At 35.2% G+C, this 22,382-nt stretch overlaps 1 protein-coding gene across 7 annotated transcripts in view; it reads left to right on the forward strand.

The window, feature by feature from the left end:
- St7 (suppression of tumorigenicity 7) overlaps positions 1-22,382 on the forward strand; it is a 250,355-nt gene that overhangs the window by 34,143 nt on the left and 193,830 nt on the right. Inside the window, exon 1 of one of the 7 annotated variants that reach the window (XM_015488272.2) lies at positions 5,427-7,339. The exons of 3 other annotated variants lie outside the window; for them this stretch is intronic. In XM_015488272.2, coding sequence (XP_015343758.1) covers positions 7,327-7,339 — 13 coding nt within the window. In that variant the 5' untranslated portion in view covers positions 5,427-7,326. Of the gene's footprint in view, positions 1-5,426; positions 7,340-12,070; positions 13,256-22,382 lie in introns of those variants that run through there. 3 more of the 7 variants (XM_015488273.2, XM_048786025.1, XM_048786027.1) reach the window with 3 other exon arrangements.

Raw genomic sequence — 22,382 nt, forward strand, 5'->3', positions numbered from 1 at the left:
ATTTCATAATGGTTTATCTCAAAACAGCCATAATGTCCTCGAGGTTCTTACATGTCATAACATATACAAAATTTCTATTTTATTTTTTTATTATCCGCTCTTTAAAAAACTCCATAATATAGCCATATTATTTCTATTTATAAATTATTTTTTCTACCCAATAATATGCTGCAGATGTATTCACACATCAATAGTTATATACTCTTTATATATATATATATATATATCACCTCCATTTCTACAAGTTGACTATCCCTTATCTGAAATGCTTGTGACCAAGTGTTTTAATTTTCAGATTTTTTTCAGATTTTGGAATATTGCATATTTATAATGGCATATCTTGGGGATAGAGAAATCTAGACACAAAAATTGTTGATATTTCATATATACCTCATTCACATAGCTTGAAGATAAATTTATACAATATTTTTAGTACACCTGCATTTTGACTTTCATGAGTCTAGGTGTAAAATTTTCCATTCCAGAGTGTCATTTGTACTCTAAAAATGCTTTGAATTTTCAAGCATTGCAGATTTCAAATTTTTAGATTATGGATGCCTATACCAAATGTAGCATCCCTGTTCTACAGATGGAGAAACTGAGGCTGAAAGGAGAATAATTTTCAATTGATATGGAACAGCACCAGGGACGAAGTCCAGGACTGTTTGATTCTAGAATCAGACATATGCAGTGTGGTTTATATAGGTCAAGAGTGTGATTATTGTGGAAAAATGAAGCAGTTCTGAAGACAAATTTTGGTGAAAGTGAAAGACTTGACTTTTTGTTTTTGTTGTAGGGAAGCTGCTGCCATTTGGCAGGCACAAATATCTGTCTCTAAAAACATTCACCAAGTATTATACTTTACTATGTTAAGGCTGGGTTATTTCTAAGAAAATAGTAGTTGTCCTGGTCAGAAAGAGATTTTTCAATGGCCTTTCAAAAGGTTAAAGATGGAAGAACAAAGAGGAAATTATCTGCCTCTTATCTGAAGTATAATGAGAAGTGAAAATGTCATCCACGTGAACTTTGGTAGAAATATGCTGAAACCCTCCAATGAGCTGGGTCTGATATCAAGATCAGTGTAGCTCATTACCAAATTGTTGTATTTTAGGACTATACCTCAGAAATAATCTAAACTTTATAATTTCATAAATGAGGTTCTGTCCTGAAACACCTACCAAGTAGTTAACTGTGCATTTAGGATGTAATCTTTAATTTCTTTCTATTTTTGTGGTGCTGGGGATTGAACCCAGGACCTTGTACATATGAGGCAAGCATTCTACCAACTGAGCTATATCTCCAGCCCGATCTTTAATTTCTTACTTCTCAAGAATTCTTTTTCACCCATGTTAGTGAACAGAAACAGTTTTTTATTTTTTCATACCAAACTTACTATTGCTTGTGTTTCATACTGTAAATGTGAGATAGGGAAGGAACAAGTTAGTGTGGGCTGTCAGGACCAGGTGTTCTCACAGTATCACAAGAAATGAAAGGATTTGGAATGTAAGTTTTCTTGAGTTACCAGTCCTGGTCCATCAGTTAATGGAATCCATTAAGTTTGTTAGTCTAGTCAATGGCAGAGATCTAATTGAAGATTATTACTCTTTCAGAGAAAGTTCAAACCAACTACAGTAACAATGATAGAACAGAAGTTTGCAAACTATTCATGGGCTGCTCGTTTTTGTATGGTTTGTAAGCTGGGAATGTTTTCTAAATAGTTTTAAATGGTTAGGAAAATTCAAAAGGAGAATAATATTTTGTGGTATGTGAAAATGATAAGAAATTCAGTTTTGGAGACTATAAAGTTTTATTAGAACATTTCTATATTTATTCACATATATATTGCTTATGGCTACTTTTGGATTAAAATAGCAGAGTTGGATAGTTGTGATAGAAACTGGATGGCACCACAAAATATAAAATATTTACAGTTTGGCCCTTTGAAGAAAGAGTTTTCCAATTCCTGTAAAATAGCAAGAATAATTTACGTTTTGGAGTATCATGGAAATCTGTGACCTTCTTTGCTTACCTAGAACTCTAGCTGGATACTACCATGTTTCTTGAAGAATTTCTCCACTGTTTTTGTCTCTGGGACACCCACAGTAGTCCATTCATGATTATTTTTCATGACTTCCTTTGCTTATTTTCCAGTGGTTCTTTTTGCCAACCAGGCGAACAGATCAAAGAGCATACAGAAAGGTCTTTGGTTTGCCTCAAGAAGCTTTTCTACAGAGGGATCTGTCTGGCTTGCATACCTCCCTGTTGGTTATAGAAACCTGGATTTGGACTCTTATATTCACACTAGAGTATTGATTCAAATGTATATGACTTTTACTGTCAGAGTATAGACTGAGTAAACATATTTATTGTTGCATTTCTATTAGTAGGAAGAAAATATATTAATCTTTTATATTTTATAAGACATTTTAGTAACTTTAGTCATGTTTCTCATAATTCCTAATTTTACATTAAGATAGTGTGTTGTTTTTTTAATGGTTAGCTTTAAATACTTAAAATAATGTCTTTTTATAATTATCTTTGATACAGTAAAAATATTAATGGTTAGAATATTATACTTTACCTCTTATGAAAGTTGCTTCCCACTCCTTCCAGCTGTGGTTACTTTGTGTCAGTTCCCTTGAGGCCCATGAAGGAAGAGAGGCCTGCCTTGCTACTTTATAATAAAGGTTTGTGCTTTGTGACCACTGACAGCCTTGGATTCTTCCACCATGTTTTAAAATCATAATAAATAGATGTTGTTCATCCAGAAAGAGCCCTTGTCTGAAGATTTGGTGTTTGGTAAAGCAGATCTTTTATCAGATAATACTTGTGCCTTTGCTTATAACTGTGATTTTGTGCCCATTAGGGATGATTTTTTTTTGTGTGTGTGAATCATTATTATATATAATAGTGGGATTTGTTGTTACATATTAATACATGCACATAATATTACAGTATAACTTGGTGTGCTGAGGATGAGTCTGTGACTTGGTTCTTTGCATAGAGATCAGATAGCACTTGTCTGGGTCATGGCATTGAGGTGAGCAGTTGAATTACCTCCTCATATCATAGATCTGTTTTGTTATCTGGTTGGTGCTGGATGTTCATCTGTCTTAACTTAAATTTTTGAGTAATGGGCAGTAGAGCTCACTAATGGGAGGAGTTGGGCTAACTCTGTAGGAATTTTCTTTTTGCAGAAAATCCTTTTTACAGTGGTGCCTTCTCACAGGTTGGGATAGCCTCTGGTGCAGTAAGCAAGGTCAATGAAGAATGACAGAGTGTGGAAAGGAAATGCTGAGGCCAGATCAAGCTGGAGTGGGTGGTAAGAAGCCTGGGAGAAAGGCAAGATGAAGAAAGGCAAGATGAGATGTCTTAGATAAAGTTTGTTCTAATTTCATCGGTAAAGGGAAGTGGGATGAGGCATACCCTTAAGGCATTTGGCTTAGCTCTAACATGCTCATGAAAGTGAGAATCAAGACTAGAGAGGAAATCCCATATTATTTCTCAAATGTGAAAAAAACAGGGTGAGCTTTTGTAATTTAGCCCTGGGGTTTTTAAACCTTGAATAGCAAAGTGAGTTATTGTATGGACTGGGAATGTAAGTTATTATGGTAAATTTACAATTTTCAGAGCTAAGATGGAAGAGTGAGAAGGGAGCTGTGCTCTTCTCCTCCTCTGGGTAGGGTCAAGAGCCATGGACTCAAGTGTCAGAAACTACTTCGGGTAGGAAAGCCATGCAGGGCAAAGGGAGGAGAGCTGTATCTCTGCCCTGGAGCTGTCACTACAGAATGGTGGGCACTCCCTGTCTGGCTGTCTCAAGTCCTGCAAGGAGGGTCTCCATCACAAACTTCATTACTGGCATCAACGCTGCGTGGTCCTAAGAGCTGTGATCCACAAGGCCATGAACCCGCCAGCAGGCAAGGCCTCCAACAGCTATTTTTAGTTGTGTTTTATGAGTGTGTATTTTTCTACTCATTCTCATGCTTAGTTACCTGGGACCTGTCTAGAAAGGAACAGTGTGTCTGTGAACAAGAAGAGGTTTCCTGTGAACTTCATCATTCAACATAAGTGCCCTGGAGTAGCACAATACATCTGGTATTGTGATATCCCACCTGTGAGACGACTGTTTCAAAAGCTCTAACAATATAGAAGGGACAGTACAGACTAGCTAAGTAGGAATGGAGTTACTTGAGTTTTCTCATCTAGCTATAATGGGTTTGAAGTAGAACTCTAGCTCATTAGAATTAGATTGGATTTTAGGGATCATCCTGTTTAGCCTCCTCATCTCACCAGTGAAGGAACAGACACAGGACTTATCTCAGACCAGAGTGGTAATGAACAGCAGTGTTGGTTAGACCCCAGGTCTCTTGATTCAATAAGGGTACCTCTTCCTTGTTAGATCACGAAGATTGAAATTGTAGTAGGAATCTGGGATGGGGTTTAGGGGGTGTAGTGTGCACTTATTATAACCTTTGATGACTCAGTAAATTGTAGTTACAACAGTGGCCCCTGGCCCATAAGCCAGAAATGGTGACTCGGGAAGAACCTCTGACTAGATAAATTGTTATACAGTTTGGGAGAACTATGATGTGATTGGGAGGAGGCATCTAGGCACATTAGCAAGTCACATTTGCTGAGGGTGACATGGAAATAGAAAAGATCCTTGAGGAGATGATCAGGGGGTTCTGGTTGAAGGCTCTCTGAGCAAGCTTTGAAGTTTTAGTGAGATGAACCTGCCCAAAGTATTCATAGTGTCCAGGCCAGCAATATCTACCGTGACATCTGGAGAACTGAGTAGAAAAGGACTTGGTATTTGTTGGGTGGGCAGTGAGTAGTATAGATCCTTTTATAGTTATCACTTTTTGTCCCTGAGTATTTATTTCTGCTTATGTGGCTAATGTAACTCTCATTTTAAGCTATTATAGTGACTTTAAACATTATTTCTTTTATTCTGCCTTTCTAATTTTTCCATAGGTTAGAATTGAAAGTAGCATAAAGATAATTTTTATAGACTTGAATTGAAATATTTGGCAAGCTATAGGTCAGTTTTACTGGGAAGATTGAACCTAGAGTTTTGAATGATTTTCCTTTTTTTGCTTCCATTTATTGATCATGTACTCCATTTATTGATCATCTAGAGGCAGTGCTGTACAGTGGTTAAGCACAAGGACTTTGAGCTAGGCTACTTGGGTTGAATCCTGGCTCTGTTAATTATAGTGTGTGACTATAGGCAAGTTAAGTTACTGATTTTCTATTCCTTACTTTTCTCATCTATAAAATGGGAATATACTTTAGGGGGCTATTGTAAATGTTACATAAGTTAATATATAAGTTAGAACACTTCCTGGTGCACACAAAGTTGTATCTACATATTATAGTTATTATTTCCAGGCATTGATTGAGGCCCTTTGTCAACTTATGAGTATACTAAGGCTCAGAGAGATTTTAAAACTTGCTTAACCGATAATAAATGTCTAAGGTGAGATTGGAATCTTCTCTGTCTGACTCAAAACCTGGCTTTTAACCATTCTGTTGGATTTCTGAACTATGGTAAATCACTTCACTGTAAGTAGGTTGTATTATAGGTTTTATATCTATCTACCCATCTGTCTTTCCTCTTTTTTTTTTTTTGGACTGGGGATTGAACCCAGGGCCTCATGCTTTCCAGGTAAGCAGTCTACCACTGAGCCACATCCCCAGCCCCCATCTGTCTTTCCAACTCAGATTTTTTTCATTATTTTCTTGCTGTTAATAATATGAATTTCCTTAAACTATCTGTGATTTAAACAAGAATGATCAAATATGAAAGAATAAAATCACTAAAAATAATACTACTTGAATAATTAGATAAGGACTTTAAAAATCCATGCCAATAGTACTAAATTGTAAAAGCCACAAAATGTCATTTCATGTGACATCTGATAATGGCAATCAATGCTTCCACATACTTGTAAGCTTTGTGGAAATTCAAATAGTTATTTGTAGGTATTTTAAGCTTACTGTTTTAGAACAATCATGATGTTAGTTTTTTAACAATTTGCACACCTTAATTACCAGGAATAAACTTTATCAGCTCATAAAAACTTCCCGATTTATACACAAGGCAAGGTAAAGAGAAAAAATGAGATGGGCCTTTTTAGCAGCAGTGACAGGAGACATTGAGGAGAATTAACAGCTTTTGACTTCACAGAGTGGGTGTGTGATGGGCTCTGCTGTTGCAGTGAAGCAATGACTAGATGACTGACAAAATTATTGGAGGGAATCTGTTAATAATATTTAGCTCAGTATTTATAGATTTCTGTACAACATGCTTTTGATATCATATTGGATTTGAAGTCATATTTTTAAAGTACTGTCAACTTTATAATTACCCTTTGGAGAAACATATTTGGTGGGAGGGAAAGCAAAAATAAAAGCAAAACAGAACAAAACACCCCACTACTCCAACAGAACCATTCCAAACAGCCAGTTCCATATCTTCTACAATGTAGTTGCCATTTGGTAGCTTAATAGTTCTAACTTGGAAATTGTCCAAACATTCAGGTTGCTTGAAAAAAAAAGGAATATTGAGAAACATTTTATTTATTTATATCTTATTCTTTGTTGAGGTGCAGTGTTGTATCAAGATGAAGTAGCCATTGTTAATTTAAAGTTTTAGCTGGGACATACTCAAGATCAGAACAGTTGGCAGTGAAGCAAAAGATGGCTTTGGGTATTTGGCAATGTGACATTGAAGATTACAACACATAGAGTCTGTTCAATAATGACCACATGTCCTTTCCAGCTGATATCTGTTTCATGACTTTGATATATGGCTTGGAGGTTAAGGTTTTAGGTAGACTTCAAGGAATTGTTTTTTCATTACCTTTATTAGATTTGTTTTCAATTTAATCAAGTGCATTTCAAATAAATCAAGTATGCCTCTGTACTTATGAATGAACAGAACAACAAAATTCTGACTAAGAATTTGGACACTGACTCCTTCAGGCTGTGTAGCTTCATAACCCTGAGAAGTGGGATGACACATGAATACCTTCTTTTTAACTTAGATAACTACAAGAATGTTTTCCCCCTAGTGTTTTAACCTTATAATACAGGGATGAAATGGGAACAAATGAAACAGACTTTTTTCTAAGGATGACTTTCAAAGAACAGTCAAAAGGAGGAAAGCCACAGTGGTTGCTGGAGATAAGAAATGTGGTAAGCTTGGTGTCACATGGTGGGAGGCGTTCCCAGAGTAGTTTGCCTGTCCAGGGAGCCAGTTCATTTTGTGGCTGATAGAGTTGCACTTTGGAAAATACACGGGTTCCTGTTTACTGATTCATTATGGATTATACAGGTAAAATGTAATTTAAAATATATTCTGCCTATATAGAATGACTTAAATTATAATATTTGAATTTGTATTTAAAATTATATTGGTTTTTGTGTACTTTAAAAATATATACCAATTTATTCCTTACTATGAATCCATTGCATACAAATTGTGATTAATTTAGGATAAGTAACTTACAGAGAATTAAATATTAAATATACACACAGTAAGTTTTGTTTCAGAATTGTGGAACAAAAAATCCTATTAAAAGGAAAAGAGCGTACACACACACACACACACACACACACTTCTTTCAGAGAAGGGCTTAAAGCAGGATGTTATAGATTTATACAAATCTATTTGGGGCAATTAACTTTACCTACTTTTAGAAGTTTGAAGCATGAAAGAACACACTTGAAACCAGATATAAAGAAATCAAATTTGTAAAATTCTACTGAATAGTTTTCCTATGAATATTTACTTTTTGTTTTTGGTAGTGGGATTGAACCCAGGGGCACTTTACCACTGAGCCACATCCCCAATCCTCCCTCCCCATTTAAAAAATATTTTATTTAGAGACAGGGTCTCATTGAGTTGCTTAGGGTCTCACTAAATTCCTGAGGCTGGCTTTGAACTCACGATCCTTCTGCCTCAGCCTCCCGAACTACTGGGATTACAAGCCTACACCACTATGCTCAGCAATGGGTATGTTTTTCATAATAAATTTTTACCTTTCCCCCCAAATAACAGTCATTGATTAGTTCTTTCATTTTTAATTGCTTATATATTGCCATTAAAACACTTTTGTCTTTTTAACTAATACTATATATATGAATAGTTGATATTTTAAGATATACAACTTTAACAAACAGATATCAAGAGGAATATTAAGAAAATAAAAACTTTAATGTGAACAAAGTAAGTGACTTTAGAGAAATGCATAGATATAACACTTTTAAAATTTGTTGTGTGTGCTGTAGAGAGAATATGTGGTTTAAGTTTTTGCCACATTCATAAGTACATTGATTAAATTAGCTGTGAGGTATGGTAGGAAGCTATTTTGAATAATCTTATATAGTGTTTTTTATAAACATGAACGCATTTGCAAATATAGTTATTTTTTAGTCTATTAAACTTTGAAGTGAAGAATTCATGTTTTTAGTTCATGGGAGAATGAATTATTTTAGATTAGAAAAGAAAATTTATTTTGTAGTCAGCACAATTCAGTACAACGGTTTTTGTACTAATGGCATCATCATAGCACTAAAGAAGATACTTTCCAATAGAAAGCTGATATTTGATGAGTCAAGAATAGATTTATTGGGGCTGGAGTTATGGCTCAGCAGTAGAGCGCTCGCCTTGCACGTGCAAGGCCCTGGGTTCGATCCTCAGTCCCACATATAAATAAATAAAATTAAGTTAAAAAAAGAATAGATTTATTGTAAAAAAAATATTAGTGTCCTCAAATACTCCTCTTTTTGGCCTTTTCCATACTCTTCCTTTCATGTTGTTTCCAGGTTATTCATGTGGTTTAACCTCACTGTTTTACGTCTCTGTTGAAATGTCACCATTTTAGGGCCCTACCTGACAGTTTTACCTAAAGCAACCCTCTTGTTGAGTCATTCACATTCTTCTAATTCCTCTTTCTCCCTAATATATACATCCACTTTACAAGTTACATATTTGTCTGTCTTCTGTCTGCCCTGCCCTCTAGAGCATAACCTTCATGGGGAAGGGAGTGAGTTTGTGGCTATACTTGTAGAATATGAACAGAAGGCTCCCAGAAAATAGTTGTTGAGTGAATGCATGAATGGGATTTCCTTTAAAAGTGACTGTTAAATTTAAGATTTTCACTATTATCTTTCTTTATTAATAGCTTTCTAATTTTACAGTTATCTTGACCACTAAATTAGTATGAATGTCAATCTTTTCTTTCATTGCTAAATTTATCCTGAAATTAAGAGTACTGTCTTTATGAATGGAAGGGCAAGGTCATATGCAGGGACAATAGACAGAATGGATCCAAAGATCACATTGGTTTTGGAATATTTTTGAAGACAGAATGGTGAGGGACTTTAGATCAGCTTTATTCCTCCTTCATTTTCCTTCATTACATTTCCTTCCTTCCTTCCTTCCTTCCTTCCTTCCTTCCTTCCTTCCTTCCTTCCTTCCTTCCATTCATTCATTGAATTCAGGGGCACTCATCCACTGAGCCACATCCCTAGCCCTAGTTTGTATTTTATTTAGAGACAGGGTCTCACTGAGTTGCTTAGCACCTTGCCATTGCTGAGGCTGGCTTTAAACTTGCCATCCTCCTGTCTCAGCCCCCCCAGCTGCTGGGATTACAGGTATGTGCCACCCTGCCCTGCTCCTTCAATACATTTTCCTTAGGCAATTTTCTTAAAATTTGTGTTGTTTTCTGAACTGACTAGAGGAGAGAATTGGAGAAAAAACTAAATTTCTGGAACCATGTTTGTCCACTATGGGTCTTTAGTGATATGGATATAGACCTTCTAAAGTATTTATAAATACCTCAGGCTTTCAGTATGCAGAAGCCTTCATAGGATGACTCCTATGATTTGTGTCTAGTGTTATTGGCAAGTGAGGTGCCTTATGTTTTTTAGCATATTGATTCTGTTTCTAGTTGTTGAAAAGTAGACTTCTTGAAAAGAGTATTGCATCTTTTAACTTACTCTTAGAAGTCTATGCCACAAAGAAAATATAGGCTCTCAGGAAAATGCATTTTCATGTTCATATATACACCATCATGAATGAGTTAAAAAAAGAGTAATGTGAATGGGTTAGTAAAAGCTTTTTTGCAAATAGATTGTGGCCTCTGCTGGAGAATGCCTCCTACCTAGGGATCATTCTCTTATTCTCCTTTTCCTTTCCCTTTTCTGATGTCCACATCCATCCACTGAGTGAGTATTCACATACAATCTCTTATATGCAGTTTAAAAGAGATTTTTTCCCCCTGGAAAAATAATTAATAAAAATAAAAGACAACTTCCATAAGATAATTTCCTGGCTTTAAGATTCAAACATTTTGAATTTCCCACTTCCTACAGTTACATCTAAACACTATTATTATATTCCCCCTTTGTACTGACTTGACTGATTATTTTTAGAGGGGTGTATTTTTATTAATTTTCAATTTTATTAACACTGCAGTTTTTTTTAAAAAAATTTCTGTCATTTTTAGTTTTCTTTGGTGATATTTCTCTTTTAAGGATTTTTCCCCTTTACATTTTCATTTCTCTTTATTACAGTTGAGTCTTTAAAATGCCATATAATTTTGTCAGTTATTTATTCATTTTTCAAGAGATTTTGTGGCAGAGTGGTTCAGAGCCTTGCTTTGGAATCGGACTGCCTGGGTTTGAATCCCAGCATGTCATTTACCATCTGCATTACCTTGAATTTTAGTCAGCTTTTTCGCTGCTGTGACTTAAAGATCCAGCAAGAACAATTGCAGAAGATGAAAAGTTTATTCGGGGGCTCATGGTTTCAGAGGTCTCAGCCCATGGACAGCAGGCTCCATTCCTTGGGGCTTGAGTTGAGGCTGAGCATCATGACAGAGTGTGTGGCAGAGGGAAGCAGCTCACATGATGATCAGAAAGCAGAGAGGGAGATCTCTACATGCCAAAGCCATGCCCCCCAATTCCCACTTCCTCCAGCCACACCCTACCACTTCAGTTACCACTCAATTCCTATCAGGGGATTAAAACACCGATTAGGTTAAGACTCTCACAACCCAATCATTTCTCCTTTGAACCTCTTGCATTATCTCCCATGCAAGCTTCTGAGGGGACACCTCACATCAAAACCATAATACCTTGGCAAATTATTCAACCATCTGTCAAATGTGGATAAGAGTGATATCTATCTCATAGGTTTGTTTATAAAGATTAAATTAGTTAATACATGTGAAGTTCCCTGAATAGTGCTCAGCATAAAGTAAATACTAGCTATTGTTATTCTTTTTTATAACAGAGGTTTGTTCTGTAATTTATATAGCATCATCACACTTTCTTCATGAGATAGAGCTACACATACTGACCAGAAAAACTACTGATGATATTTTTAGATGGTTAATTAAAAAAAATATTTATTTATTTATTTTTATTTATATATAACAGCAGAATGCATTACAATTCTTATTACATATACAGAGCTCAATTTTTCATATCTCTGGTTGCATACATAGTATACTCACACCAATTTGTGTCTTCATACATGTACTTTGGATAATAATGATCATCACGTTTGATAATTTTAAATTCTATATTCATATCTCAGTTTAATGTTTGAAAACTTTTTATATTGACAGATCTTTGTAAAAAAAGAAATTATTGGAAAAGGTATATACCTTGAATGAATGGGTAGAGAGGAGACTTAAACTCTTGAACTTCCTGCTGTGTATGATTTAAAAGTGGGGGATATATGATTATACACATATGCACACACATACTCATACATTTTGTGCATTACAGTATTTTTAAAACATTAAAACTTCTTTCCTTGCTTGTGTTGAATAAACATTCTAATGAAAGTTTGTATCTTCTCGTATGTTATGTATGTTTTTCATACAGGTTTCTAATAATATGATAATGCAAGAAAACTTTTATTTTTTCAGTGAGTCAAGAGACAAGTTATCAATTGTCTCTTTGTGTGAGTAGATTAAAATATATATATATATANATATATATATATATATATATATATATATATATATATATATATATATATATATCACAAATGCCCACCAATACACAGCTATAATATACAGGTATGTGCACATAAACTTAAAACATCTGGATTTTTCTGAAAATTGACTGTAATTCTCATAAGGCAAAATTAAGAAAAATAAGGCAAAAAAACAAGATAGGAGAAATATATGAGTATAAGTGTATTTCTAGAGCAGTGGTTTTCACATATGAATAATAGTTGCAAAATAAGTGATAATGTAATTGCTAGCATTTGAGTGCTCATTGTATGCCAAGCAGTGCTTAGAGCACTTACAGAGTCATTTTTTGGTACATTTATAAAGTGCATGTAAATTCCCAGAATATGTGTGCAGTAGTATGCATATTTCCATTTCTTTGTGATTGAGTGTATAATCCTTGATTTGTTAATCTACCTTAAGTTTAGAGAAAATAACTTTGAACTTTTCTGTAATTGCTTTTAAAAGGTGGATTCCCACCCCCCTCATTTCTGATATTCTTAATTCCCTTGAAAAGTTTGGTTTGCTGCAATAAAATCAAGAACCCTGATCTGCATATCTGTGTGGTTAGTTTCTGTAAAGCTAGTGTTTAAATTTCTTTGAGATCTCTTACTGTATAGCATCACAGGGATGAAGAGCTCCTTAGGAGGGGAATGTATATGTGGTTTTTGGTGTTGTGCATTTTATGACGAAGGAATTCCCCTTTGAATCACACTGCTCCCTGAAGCCCTTGGAGCCTCTGGCTCAAGCCGCGCAGTCAGTCTGTGCAGTGTCCCTGACGTCATCCAGCGTATGCATAAGCCCTGCTATTGTCTTACTGCTACGGCAGGGCTGAGGATTGCAGTATCCGCTGTTGCTGCTGCTCCCAGTCCTGCCCCTGCTCCTACCTAGTCCTGCCTCACCGCATCCCAGAAGAGCCACGTCGGCTTTCCTTTGCCTGGTGGATTTTCAAAAGCTGCCTTTCGGTTTTGGGTGCTGTAGGAGACCATGCTTTTCAATCACACGGGAGAAAACTGAAAACTGAATCCTGAATCTGGCAGCTGGACACAGCTCGGACTGCATTGTCTGGCTTCATGACCCCTGCTGTGTAGCCAGCTCATCTCTCCACTCACAACCACACTCTCCTTGATTTTCTTCCTTCCTTTTTTTCCCCCCTCATTCTTCTAATTTTTTTAAAAAGCAGCTTCTGGAGCCAGCCATGTTTGGCACTGAATCTTCATGTAAGTAAATGGATTCCACTTCTCTGCTTTTGAGAAATCTGCTTGCTGTCATGGTTTCATTGGCTTGGAGTTCATACCAATCTACCTTAGGTCATTAACACCATTTGTATTTTGGCTCTAATTATAGAGGAACTGGTCTCAGAGAAGGGACTCCCCTTAACTGGGTTATTCATTCTTAAGGTTAGGGATGTCACTGTGCTCAAAACCAGGCCTCCAAGAGGGAGGTAACAAGATAGGATCCAGGCAGCCTCCCTGGAACGTGCTAATTGATGGGATCAGGCCTGTCACTGATCTATTGTTTGTGGACCCATAATGATGCTTAAACCCTAAAATAGATGCTGGAAGGATCTGAGATGATAGTGTTTATAAGACTGGGAAGAAGGGCTTACAATTTTCATCTGAGGAGAGAAAAAGGTATTATTTTACACTCTTCCTTTTTATAAGTCTATAAAAACATAAGAGTAAATGTTATGTGTATATTACAAAAGAATAAGAAATACCTTTATTTTTAAGGTGGATTTTTCCTACAGTGGCTTCAGTTTTGATATTTTGCCTGGCAGCACAATCCAGCAGCATCATATCTGTCTTAAAACTTATACAGTGAAATTGCTTTGGTGCAGAGCAGGCCCTGCACAATGGGCTGAGCTTGGATAACAGTTATAGACACCTAAAGTTGGTTTTTAAAAATTATTACCAACCCATTTGATGATTATTTAATGTTGGGTATAGAATAATGTTACTTGTCAATGCAGTTGTACAGGCTCTGCACGGTATTTTTTCATCATCTATAAGCAAAGGTTATAGTTAAGAATGTCTATGGAGACTCAACCTGCTGGGCTAGAACGTCAAACACTGGCACCACTCTGGCTTTGCAGGGGAAAGAGGGTTAAGGCAGGAAATTTAGGACATCTATTTCTTTTGAATTTGTAATTTGACCTTTACTTTTTGATCTCAGGTGTCAGTGTTACAATTTGCATAGCTGATGATTGTTGGAGAATAGTAGCATTTGAGAGCTAGTACTCCTCAATTCTTTTGTTTCTTGATCGACTCTTTTACAGGTTAATTTTGTCATTTCATTGTAGAAGCTTCCCATCTCTGAAACTACCACATTGCCTAATCAAGTTTAAGACAAAATAATAGTGAGATGTAATGTTTTATTCATCAGGTGATAGTATTATTTCCTAATAACTTAAAAATAATTTTTAAATTTACTTACTGGTAAATTTGGAATTATTGTCATTCAGGAAATAGAAATAGATCATTAAGTGTCAGTAACCATCTCCCAGTTTCATTTCAGTCATGGAATTTTACTTAAGTAGGACTCTAGATATGGACAGAAATATCTATTCTGAATACTAAAGGAAAATTAGTCCTGTTATTTTAATATTAATTATTTTAGCTGAAAATGGAAGTTGAAACTCAGTGTGGGAGTCTTTGGGTTCTTGGACTGTCTGGCCTGTTTTACCAAGCAAAAATACAGCCTTTCTTGATCATCAAACTTGATCTTTTGATAATAGCGTCTATACTCTATATGGTATATTTGAAAATTTCTGGCTGCTTTTGGTGTCCATAGCTACCACACATTACTAAACAGAACAGAATACCATTCAGAGGACAGAATACTATCACACAGGTTTTCGACATTTTTTGCTTTTACTGAATATTAGGGTTTTTTTTTTAAATTGCTTACTTGTCTCTAGAAACCCATACATAGGTAGATTCATTCTGTTAAGGAACATAAAAGGTTGAAAATGGCCTGCTTTCTTTAGACTTAACTTGGGTTAAAGTGCTCAGAGTTGAGACAAGTAGATTTTCTTTGTGTTTTGAGGCATAGCTTTCTAAGCTTTTGATTTCCAACTTGTGGAGGTTATTTTAAAAGCTTGAAACTATCTATATTTAGAATATGCAGAAAAACAGTCACATTTAAAATTCTGGTTAGTTTAGAAGGGGTCTCCCAAACCACTTACGGTGTTCTTCCTAAACCATCATAAGAAATACCTGTTTAACCATCCAACCTGTGTGTAATTTATGGGAGGCTCTGGAAACGTTAATTTTTTTCTGACTTTTCCAAAAATTTTGTGATTTTTATCCTTCGTTTCTGATTGTAGCGTTTTACTTGTAGTGAATGCTTCTACTCTTCAAATTGAGGTATGGTTTATGAGCAAATGCATGGTGAGTCTAATTGTGCTTGCTGCTCAGTGCATTTGTGCCCAGGTTCACACCTGTAGATCCACTACCCAGCTCCTTTCCATTTTACCAGGAAATGTGCCTATGGCCTTTCCTCGTCTATATTACTTCCCTTCTTTGCCAAGAGGTAACTACCACTTTGACTTTTGATGACATAGCTTCGTGTCATAAATGGCTTTTTTAAATTTTATTTTTCCTCCTTGCTCTTTGCCTATGAGATGGAAATGTCTTCACTTTCAAATATTGGATTAATTAAATTGATTTTATGTTTCAGATTTTTGAAGTCAGAAATTTGCAGTAGCTTAGAAGTCACATTATTATGTCTGTCTCACTGAAATAATGTTGCTTGACTTAAATAACTACCCAAAACACAACCAAAAATTTTAAAAACTAAAAAAATAAAGCTTTTAAAGGAATATATCTTAGTTCATCAATGTTAAAGACTTATATAGATCTGGCAACAGAATTAATTAAGGGTTCTTTTATGTCTAACATCATTTTAGTTGCTGCCTTTAACAGTACCAGGTTTTATTTTTTAATTAGTTGTTGTTAGACCTTTATTTTATTTATTTTTATATGTGGTGCTGAGAATTGAATCCAGTGCCTCACACATGCCAGGCAAGTGCGCTACAGCTGAGCCACAGCCCAAGCCCCAACAGTACCAGTTTTATCTCTTTGACTTAGTGGATCTTATTCTCCTGTAGTTGTATAGATTGGCTGCAATCTATTTTGGCCCCATTTTGAAATGAAAGTCAACTGTAGTAATTGTAGACTAATCATTATAAAGTGGAAAGTGTAGTAACTCTGAGGTGTTCTCTAACTCTGTCACCATCTTGCTTTATTTCATTGAACATTTTCTTTATTAAAATCTTCCATGTGTAAAAATGAGAGTAATGTATCTTCTGTTTATCTGCTTTGAGGAAATGCAGTTTTAGTTTCTGAGGTACGAGTAATTTAGGTATAAGAGGAGCTATTCATTAAAGTTTTATTGAGGAAAATTATTATTAAAATGCAGATGTGTGGGGCTGGGGTTGCCTAGCACATGTGAAGTGCTAGGTTTGATCTTCAGCACCAAATAAAAATAAATTAATAAAATAAAGGTATTATATCCTACTACAACTAAAAAAAAACACATTTAAAAAAGGCAGATTTGGAGCTGGGCATAGTGGCACATACCTGTAATCCCAGTGACTAGGGAGGATGAGGCAGGAAGGAACATCTCAAGTTTGAGGCTAACCTAGGCAATTTAGCAAGACCTTGTCTCAAAATAAAAACAGAAAGAGCTGGGATGTAGCTCGGTGGTGGAGCACCCCTGGGTTCAATCCCCAGTACCAAATAAATAGTACAAAAAATACATTTTGGGATACTCATTTTGTTTTAACGATAGCTTATATATTTTTTTAAATCAATCAGTTGAGTTGTTCAAAATAAAAAAAAAAATCTCCCTCTTAAACAAATGTTCATCTTTTATTTTTGTGGAGCAAAGAAAACTAGTTTTGTAGTGCTGCCATTGGGTTACATCCTCCCTCATAAAGCTAGTTATTCTCCACAGAATAAAAACTTTAATATTTATGATGAGCTTTTATTCAGTTCACACTTACTGGGCGCATTTCTCCTTTTCCCTTCTTTCCCATGTTTAACTGTGTCATTTCTCAAGGGTACCATTGAAAGATTCTATTTAAGATGTGCTGTGCTGGGAATTGTGCCCTGGTCTAACACATTATTGTGTCTTCCATAGCACTTGCCTTATTAGACCAGTGAGGAGAGAAATCCCTTCCCTATGGAGAAACAGGGCGTCCTTGGAGCAAACTGCATCATTAATCCCTCTTCACAAGATTTTGTTATGGTTGTAATAGACTAAAGAGAACATCTAGAACATCTAGAGAAAGGGGAAGAATCATCCAAGCAAAAACAAAGTGGTAGTTAGTGAAAGACCCACCCGGGGAGATTAGCATACATGGGAAAATGATGGGCATGTAAGGAGATCAGTTCTCTTTAGGTTTGATGTGGCTGGTTCATGTGTCTTCCTTGCCATCTTTTGGATCCCTACATAACTTGGGATAGGTAGCCAGAATCTGGGAAGGATTGGAGGGACATGCCCCATGTGATTTGTCTGTGATGGCCACTAGAGATTTCACTCTTGCATTTTATTTTCATTACTGGTAAGTGCTTCAAGTTGGAATTGACAGCTTGTCGGTTTTAATACTGAGTATGATATTGTGTTGCCAAGAACAAGGTAGAGTCTCAAATTTTGAGCCATTGTGTGAGAGATAGTCAAATGAACATACTTTAGCAATATTAGGTCCCTAGGATACTATAATTAAACAGGCATCTCTTGAAGAGTTATACTGTTTTATGTACATTTCAGGACCTTTCTTGACAATTTGTCACAAGTGAGATTAGACTTGGATTTATTGTTTTGGTGTAATGGCTATGAATTGATGTGAATAGTGATGATGGTTATTCAAAAACGGCTAGTCAGGCCAGGTGGTAATGGCCCACACCTGTAATCCTGGAGATTTTAGAAGCTGATGCAGGAGGAACGCAAGTTCAAGGCTGGCCTTGGCAGTTTAGTGAGACCCTGCTTCAAAATAAAAAATTAAAAGGGCTGCTGATATAGCTCAGTGGCAAAATGCCCTTGTTGGATCCCCAATGTACAAAAAATATACAAAACAAAATACAAAAAACAAAAAACAACTGGTTAAAAACAAAAAGAAAAAAATGACTATTTACAATTGGACCATTTTTCAATATAAATACCTGATTTTTATTAAATCATGTCAGAATCTGCTGTTTCTGATGTTAATGTTTTTGGCATTTTACTACTATATTTTGTTTTCCTTTTTATCTAATTTGTCATATGAAACTAGATAATTTAGAGATACCAGCTATTTTCCTTTCTAATGACTTTAATGTTGTGTATTTTTAGCTATATTGGATTTCTAGATGTTTTAAACCGATTTAAAGCAAAAAATAGAAGAGTGTGTACACCCAAACTGCTGTCTAACTCTACACTTAGAGGATTGTATGTAAAAGGAAAATATTATTATTGTATGACTTTGGGTAAATAAAGTACCACAGACTGCTGTAAGTCACAAATATGAAAAAATAACTATGAATTACAGGGATTTTTTGTAGGGACATGGTCATACAGGAAACTGTGGGAGTTAAAGCCAGTATAGTATTTTTCACTTGTCTTACTCTTTCATATTTTGTGTCAATTTAAGTTCTGATGTGAAATTTCCTTTTTGACTCTTTTGTCTGTTAATAGTGACATTGTAATTTTTAGACTCTAGGGAATATTTAAAACCAAGACAGGAATAATTTTTTTCTTCTGGATATTTATATACTTATTTCAGTTGTACAAAAAGTATAATAAAAATATCCAGTGGTTTCTTAGTTTCACTTCAGTGCTTACCTCCTTATTTGTTAGTCTGTAGTTGGTTCAGCAAAAATTATATATGTGTTTTCAGTAGTTTGTTGTTTTCATTGTCACAGTGGACCAGATTCATATCCTGAATAAATTGTGAGAGTCTATCAGGGAAAATTACCATATATGGAAGTGTTCCCTATAGAATCCCCATGGAGTTTCACAGGATGTGAATAGCACTCATTGTTGTTATGGATTCTGAGCTAGAAAAGTCACTGATTATGTATACTTTTAAAGCATTAATAATGGTAAATGCACTAAATTATGTTCAAATATTAAACTTTTAATACAAGACTATATGGGACCCTAGAGTACAAACCATACAATCATTTTTTATTTGTTGCTTTTTAAGAGTATTGATTGATTTCTCTTCATTTTCCCTAATGAATATAAAGCATTAATTAACATACTTGGTTAGTATGTTTTTAATTAGAATATATGCAAACTTTTTTTAGTTAAAAATCATATTTACTGTGTGAAATTTGTAAGATTTTTACTCTTTTAATTTGATTTAGTAATGCATTCAGGTATATTTGAATTGTAAAACACAGATCAAATTTAATGCATGTTGTAGAAATGTCAGAAGGAGTGACTTAGTACAGAGACTCTGGCCCTCAGTTGCTTGGATTCAAATTGTGACTCTATCACACATTACCAGGATTTGGCCACCTGACCATCTAAGCTCAAAGTCTGGCTTATTGAATGGACTTTTGGCATTAGGGGAATTGGCCTTGTGGAACCAGGACATCTGCAGTAGGGACGAGCTTATCAAGGGAGAGTCCCATCTAATAGTGGGAAAGATTGGCTAAACAAGGGGAGACTGGAAGTTCCATCATGGAGATCTTTGAAGGGGGACACTGCAAAGAACTGAATGAAATGGATCAGGATTGGCAAATGCCCAGAATATTTCTCACTTTTGGTTGCTCCTGTGATAGGCATCACTAATTGGTTGTAGCACTCTTGCAGAAATGGCTTAAGTCACTAAAAGTTAGAATGTTCTCCACTTAAAATACTTGACAGTACAAATATTTTCATGTCAGTTTAAGAGTTGCATACATGAGTATTTAAATAAACTTACAAAAACTTAATTAAGGAACAAATTAGGAATCTTATGTACTCCAGAAATGTCCCTTTAGATGTAACATAATTTGTTTCACATTATGGTTCTCAGTAGTGCCAATGGGTTAATGATTCAGAGCTGCCACCTGTCTGGAAATTTACACCAGTTTAAGATGTAACTCTAGAACTTAGCAGAGTAATTGCCCTTATCAAGAACTCATTCTTTAAAATTTGAATCTGCTATGGATTAAGGTAATATCATTGAAAATATGATGTGCTTGTAGGGGGTTATACTGAATTTAATAAAATTTTCTAGGCTAAGGAATTTATCACACATTACTAGTATGTCAAAAACATATCAGTGAAAAACTCTTAACTTATCATTCTTTAGAACAGGAGCAGGTGACACAAACAGAATAATAGAATATGAGCTTTTATTACTAAGCTCAAATTTGCTGCTATATATTATATTTGCCATACATTGATAATTTGACCATGTCTGATCTAAGTTCACTTATTGTTTTTAAAGGTTAAATAATGGTAATGAGTTTCTTTAATCATCAATTTATATATAACCACAAAAACTGAGAATTGTTTGTTTGCAATCTTGAAGTAATTCCAGGAATTATAAAACTTATTTTCTCTTTCTTCATGAGAGTTTTAGAACAAGATTCATGGTTGTTTTTTTTTTTTTTTTTTTTTTGGCATATTTTGGGTAATAGCAGGCATGATGGGAATGCATATAAATTTGGAAGTTACAGTGACTCCATTGGAGTATGTACTACTTCCTCACCCCTGGTTACCTCTAGGGAGAGGTTTTTGGTGGGGTCTGGCTTGGAGGTACATATGGATGGTCGAAGCCAGGCCTTGCCTCTGAAATCTGGAATTTCTTGATGGAAACTTTTCTAAATTTGTTTTAGTATATTGGTAATTCAGTTATCTTTTACTATAAAACAAACTGCCCCTAAACTTAGTGGGCTTAAAACAAGTATGTATTATCTTACTTTGGGTTGTCTAGGCATTGCAAATAGTTCTCATAAAGTGTCTTTTATGCAGTTTAGTCAGATTTCTATTGGTACAGGAGTCATCTTAAAGGCTTATCTGAACTGAAGGTCCTGGGCAGCTCTGGCTCCTGGCTGTCAGTTGGGACTGGCTGTTTGTTGTCTTGGTGCTCAATGGACTCGTAGGCAAGACATGCCTATCCTCGGCTTCTTCATCCTTCACCCTTTAGAAAGCATGGTGCTAGGTTCTTGGGGGAAATAGCTCATGACTGGAGTAATCCAAGAGTCCTAGATAGAAACTGCACAGTTCCTTATGATCTAGTCTTAGAAGTCTCAGAAGTCCCTTATACCATATTATATTATAGGCTATCTAAATCACTGAGATGAGCCAGATTCAAAGGAAGGGAATTAGATCCCTTCTTGTGGTGAGGGAGTGGCAAAGTCACATTACAGAATAGCATGTAATATGGAAAATATCATAGTGACCATCTTTGGAAAATATAGTAGTTTCCAAAGTTTGCTCCATGAAGTTGGTTCTTCAGAGATGCTACTGAGATTCTCTAAATCAGAGATCTGCAAACTTTTACTATAAAGGGCCAGAACATATTTAGATTTGTATACTGTTTTCTTTGCAGTTACTCAACTCTGCTATTGTAGTACGAAAGTAGGCAAAGATAAATGAGTGTGGTTGTGTTCCAATAAAACACAACTATGGACACTAAATTTTGAATTTCATATAATTTTTACATATCAAAATGTTATTTTTCTTTTTTTATTTGTTCTAATCATTTTAAATGTAAAAAACAAAACACCAGCAATCTTAGCATCAGGGCCACATAAAAACCAAATGATGAGCAGACTGGCCCATGGATCTTAGTTTGCTGATCATTGTTCTCTCTTGGTGTTTGATTTAAATTTTATTTTTAATTGCTAAAAATCTGAAAGACAAAGACACACATTGACATATTATAAATAACTGTTTTTGATATATTGGAAGTGCTGATACATGAGCTTTTATTTTTCAGTGATTAACTTTAGTATTAAAAATTATAAATTTGAACTTACAAATGTATGTATATTTTATATATTATTGGACTTATGTATAATATAATATTTTGTTAGAAAAGGTTCTGCTAAAAGTGAGTGAAAGAAAAAAATAAAACCTGAGGGTATTTGAGTCTTCAATTCTCATCTGTTCTCACAATAATGTTAGCTGACAAAATTAAGATAGCTTCTGAATATCTATTTGATTCAATTCCTCAGATATTTATTGAATGGGAATAAGGTATTATGAAACCTTGAGATAAGAGAATAAAAAGTCTTCCAAGAAATCTAAGTTTATCTGGGCCACAAGGTGAGGCAGTGAGGGGAGAGAACACGGTAGTGATACTACAACTCTATGTTTCCCACCAGGTAAGGCAGGTAAGAGACTTTTTTTTTTTTTTTTTTT

Source organism: Marmota marmota, unplaced genomic scaffold, assembly GCF_001458135.2.
Source record: "Marmota marmota marmota unplaced genomic scaffold, marMar, whole genome shotgun sequence".
NCBI classification, from domain to species: Eukaryota; Metazoa; Chordata; class Mammalia; order Rodentia; family Sciuridae; genus Marmota; species Marmota marmota.